Source organism: Microtus ochrogaster, linkage group LG1 (assembly GCF_000317375.1).
Source record: "Microtus ochrogaster isolate Prairie Vole_2 linkage group LG1, MicOch1.0, whole genome shotgun sequence".
In the NCBI taxonomy this organism is placed as follows: Eukaryota; Metazoa; Chordata; class Mammalia; order Rodentia; family Cricetidae; genus Microtus; species Microtus ochrogaster.
This window is the reverse complement of record NC_022027.1, coordinates 24,438,131-24,442,970: the sequence shown is the minus strand read 5'-3', so window position 1 is coordinate 24,442,970 and position 4,840 is coordinate 24,438,131. Positions and strand designations below refer to the sequence as shown.

At 46.7% G+C, this 4,840-nt stretch overlaps 1 protein-coding gene across 1 annotated transcript in view; it reads right to left on the bottom strand.

Moving 5' to 3' along the window:
• Positions 1–1,717: 1,717 nt before the first annotated feature.
• The window catches only part of Shisa3 (shisa family member 3), a 4,332-nt gene continuing 1,209 nt past the window's right edge, over positions 1,718–4,840 (bottom strand). Inside the window, exon 2 of the mRNA XM_005359296.2 lies at positions 1,718–2,900. Coding sequence (XP_005359353.1) covers positions 2,461–2,900 — 440 coding nt within the window. The 3' untranslated portion in view covers positions 1,718–2,460. The remainder of the gene's footprint in view (positions 2,901–4,840) is intronic.

Here is a 4,840-nt window from a genome sequence, read left to right as displayed (position 1 = left end):
GACTCTGAAAGTGGGCACGGGGGGCATTTCACCCTCTAGCCAACTCTGAAAGTGGGCACGGAGGGTGAGACTGGCTCAGTCCCCTCACTGTGACTGTGTAAAGGATTGGGCCTCTGAGTCCTTAGTAATCTGATGAAGCGTTGACCATGTCTAATAGGTTCCCGTTCTCCCCCCCTTTTCCCTCCCTTCCTGTCTTCCTCTATCTCCCTCTCTCCCTCCTTCCACCCCTCCCTTCCTCACAGGTATATTACCCATGAATTTCATTTTTTGACAACTAAAGAGATTACAAAGTAAAAAAACATTCACTGCCCTCAGAATCAGCATATAAGAGCACACCCACATCTGTTATGTGAGACATACCCATAACCCCAGCACACGAGTCTGGGGAGAGCTGAGGAGGCAGGATTGTGAGTTTTAGACCAGCCTTGTTGTAGGGACACCTTATCTCAAAAAAAAAAAAAAAATGTTCAAAGCAGATGCAGTCCTGGTGTTTGAACCAACTCTACACAGCAACTCCAGTATTACCTAGCTGTAGAGAACTGCCCAACACTCCTCTGCCTCCACTTCCAAGGCCGTACTATGGTGATTATAATGTGTTAGAGTTGTTTGGAGCACGGGGTAAGTTAATACACACCTACTCGGCACTGTAGTAGAAATTTGGCAGATGTTACCTTAAAAAGAACTAGTACAGGGCAGACATGGCTACAACCGGCCTAATGATAGAGACATGTATCAGACATGAGTACAGTCTCGAAGATCTGTTCTTTACGTTCAGCTGCTTCTGTAGTGGCCTCGTGTAATCTTGAATACTTGAGAGAAAGACCACATTTGCATGTGGGAAAGAGAAGAGGCTAGAAGCTGGCACGGCTCTAACTTCCTGGCAGAGGAGGCACATCTTCAAACTAGTTTCCTCTGATCCTCAACCGGAAAGCAAGGAAGCCAATTCACCCCCGTAGGGCAGAAGCCTACCTCTGTTGACGCTGGGCAGAGCTACTGAAGGTGATAGGTGGCAATAGACTCCCATAAGCTAGACTCTCCAACTGCACCATCAGGGTGACAGCGAAGGAGATGGGTCACATGAGGAACAGGCAAGGCACTGGGAACGGGCAGTTGTCCAGCCTGAAGGGTCGGCCGGACCTCACGTTGGGCAGGACGAGCAGTGTCACGTCTTCTGTGTGTTACAAAAGACAGAACTTCAGATTCCTATGAAAAATGTCTAGATGCTCAAACTCTACAGGCCATGCGACTGTGTGTGTGTGTATGTGCGTGTGTGTGTGTGTGCGTGTGCGTGTGTACCACAAACAGCCTGTTTTCTGAGATCTCTGTAAGAACTGACCTCTGCAGCTTTCGTAAGTTCTGATGAAGACAATGCTTTCCTTCATTCTGACATATGGGATAACGATACCTTCTCTTATTAGGCGGCAAAGAACTAAATTGCCACTAAGAGTATACACTGAAGAACTTTGATTTGAAAATCTCAAATAGAGTTCAGGAAAGCAGAGAAATGTATTTATTCTAGCCTGGTCCATCTGTGTAATCACCAGACAGCACACACACAGTGGCACAGAAAATGTGGATTCCTCAATGGCTCCCCTAACAGATGGTCTTTGACGTCCACAGAAGTTACAGCATGACTTCTAGATAATTAGTGCTGTCAATGTGGTGAGTTAAATTACAAATCTTCACATTTATATATAGCTCTTTTTACAAATAAATGTTTTAAGACCCAACTGTCCAACTTTTATTTTTAAACACTAATATTGCTGAACAAAAAGTCTGCAATAAATATTCCCCAGGGTTGGCAGGGGAAGTGATTTTACACAGAACCTGTACAACAGCGAATGAGTCTATATTTAAAACTATAGTTGTCCCGTGTGGTTAGTGACACCTTGTATTTTGGAAAAAGAAAACTCTTACGTTTTAAACAAAATTTGTTATTAATTTAAGAAGTAAATGTTCTCATCCTACTAATATTACTTATGGTTAGATTACTCCCAAAATCATAAATAGGTGGTTCACTGGCCCCTAGAGTTTACTTAACAATTAAATTTTAAGTGAACCTTTATAATTACAATTAAGTGTGTTTCCTTCCTTATTTATGAATATATTTGTAATTATAATTCAGTCAACACAGGAAAAGGAACAGAGGACACCTTTCTACAAAGGATAGCTGAACTGTCCAGTGAGATATTTTCCTTCAGCCTGAAAACAGAACATCAAACTGCCGAATATTTTAACAAAAGATGAATACGTTGTAGCGTTCACCATGTTTGCAAAGTCAGATCTTGTCGGTAGCCAAGGACTTCAAGGCCAAAAAGTGCTGTGTCTTTCTGGACCTCTCTTCCACAATCGTGATAGGTTACCACAAATTTCCTCAAAAGTGCGGGCGACTCAGCCAGTGTAGCAACATCCCACCTGGCTCCTACTTCACCATACGAGCCTATTCACAGCCACCACCCGTCAACTGGAACTGAAATCCGGACAGCTCTTCCCAGGTAATGGGGGTTCCTGCTGCAGAGGGTAGGCAAAATACTGGGGTGACACCAGGAAACCGGACGGCTGGGTTAGGTGTATGGCATGGCCAGTGGAGTAAGGTGGGGGTGATGAGGGTACCAGGCAGCCTGGCTCAGGCCTGGCAAAGGAGAACCTCCGGACAGAGCCCCCTGTGGAGCTGGAGCTGGTGGCTGTGCTGGACTGCCTGGAAGGTGCTCTGAGGCTGGTGGAGGTGAGGATCATGGGCAAGGTCTCTGTCTGGTAGCTGCGGAGTGAGAAGCGGATTGGCTGCTGGGAGGGCTCCTTGGGTCTCAAACAGGTGCAGCAATAAATAGCCACTAAAGAGCCCAAGATGATGAAGGCGATGAAGATGGACCCGACGATCAGGAAGGGGACGTAGACAGGCTCTAAAAGGCAAAAAACAGACACACACAAATGCTGGGTAAAGGTCACTCATACCCTTAGTCTCTGCTTTAGCATCTTAGATGTGGGAGGCCCGAAGGTTCATTACCGCTACTGCTCAGCTTCTCAAAGCATGTGACTGGCAATCTCCGAATCGCAAACTATGACGTTGGAATGTTCAACTGATACTGTTGCCACTGTTAGCAATTAGCCGTCATATTAAACATCTGGAAGTCAGAAATGACCAGTCTGTGGTCCTGTTCACGCACTGAAGGGAAAAGCTGAGTTTGAGGGTCACCGTGGATGTGCATTAGGAGTTCTAGCTATCATGGGGGACACTTAAGAGCCTAATCCAACTCGTAGACTGACAATTTATCTTCTGTCCAAATGTTTCCAGTCTAAGAAAAGAGAAGCAGGCCTGTTGAAGGAAGCCCCGGGTGTTACAAGTCTCTAGAGATATATGAAGAGGTCCACAGGGAGCCCCAATTTACTGCATCCCCCACCACCTCACAAACCACCAGTCCTGCCTCCGCATTCCCACTCATAGGCAGACCAATGTGCAATTCTTAGTAGTGGCGACCCAGACTTTTTCTAAATGCATCCCTCAGACAGCAAACTAGTTTGCTTCCATTTCTAAAGGGAAGATAGAAATAAGACTTTTCCCCCTAGAGGTATCATGGGGCAGCTGCTCCAGTGGCTTCGCTGTGTCAAAGAATCACCGAGGGGCAGCCTCCAGCTTCTGGGCTGCAGACAAAACCCCTGAGTCAACTAAGGCCCTTGTGCCATCTTTCTGTATCTGATTGGTCTTACCACGGAGACCATGAGAGATAGAAACTCGCTCTTATCTGGATACAGATACAAATCAGAATGCTGTTTACTTTTCCAGAGACGCTCAGTCAGTTCTACAGTGTCCTTTATGCCCTCCCCCCCCATGTGAGTAACAGAGGTGCACAAGGCAGCGCAAAAGTGACCTGCACGTCCTGTGCCCTGTGCCAAGCAGCTGCATGCTGGTTTCATCAATAAACTGATTCTCCGATGGCAATATGCCCATCTTCAATTTGAGAAGTGGCTCGGTGTAGTTAAGTCACCAGAGGTTAAACTGCTCACAGGAGACAAAGCCACTATCCATCTGGTTTGGCCTGATCTCAGAGTCACTAAATGGTGAGAGTACTCCAATCCTCTGCTCTCTCTTTTGGAGCCCCACCCACCGCTCCTCGGAGGAGGCTGGCTTATCTTGTCCCAAGTACAGGACCAGGACCGGGAACCAGCAGAGAAGTCTAGTTTTCCAACAGGCCATGATAGCCCAGAGTTCCTGCTTTCCAGGAAACAGTCTGGAAATTACTTCCCATGTCCTCAGGACTGGAAATGTTGACACCCTCCCCCAACCACCGAAATGAAATTCGCTGACCCCCTTTCCTCTGGGTTGTCATTTGGGGATTGAGACTCGGATGGTCTCTCCAGCCCCTCTCCCCCTGTGTTTCTCAGGCTCTTAGTGTGCAGACTCCAGGCCACTGCCTCCCAGTCCGGGGGAGTCACCAGCTCTCAGCTCCACACTTCTCGGGTTTCCTGGCCGTAAAACCATCGCCTTGAGCTGTAAAAGGTTTCCCTAATGTTCCAATTCAAGTGGAAAACTTTTTTCAAGGTGTAAATTTCCTCTGCTTGGGGTAGTGATTTATTCACCTCTTAAGTGAGCAAGTGAGTGGAAATTTGACCCGTGTTTTCCGACTTGAGAATAGGGGGCCTTGAGAAAGCCCTATGACCCTGAATTTTAAATCCCTACCTCGAAGACTTGGGTGTTTCTGAAAAGCATGACAATGGGGGCTGGGCCAGAGAGTTAGGTAATATATGTAGAGAAATAAAGGGAGTCTGGAAGAGTGAGGAAATGTTAGCACTCGACAAAAAGAAAAAAAGGAAAAAAAAGAAAGCGAGAGGGGAAGGGAGGGGA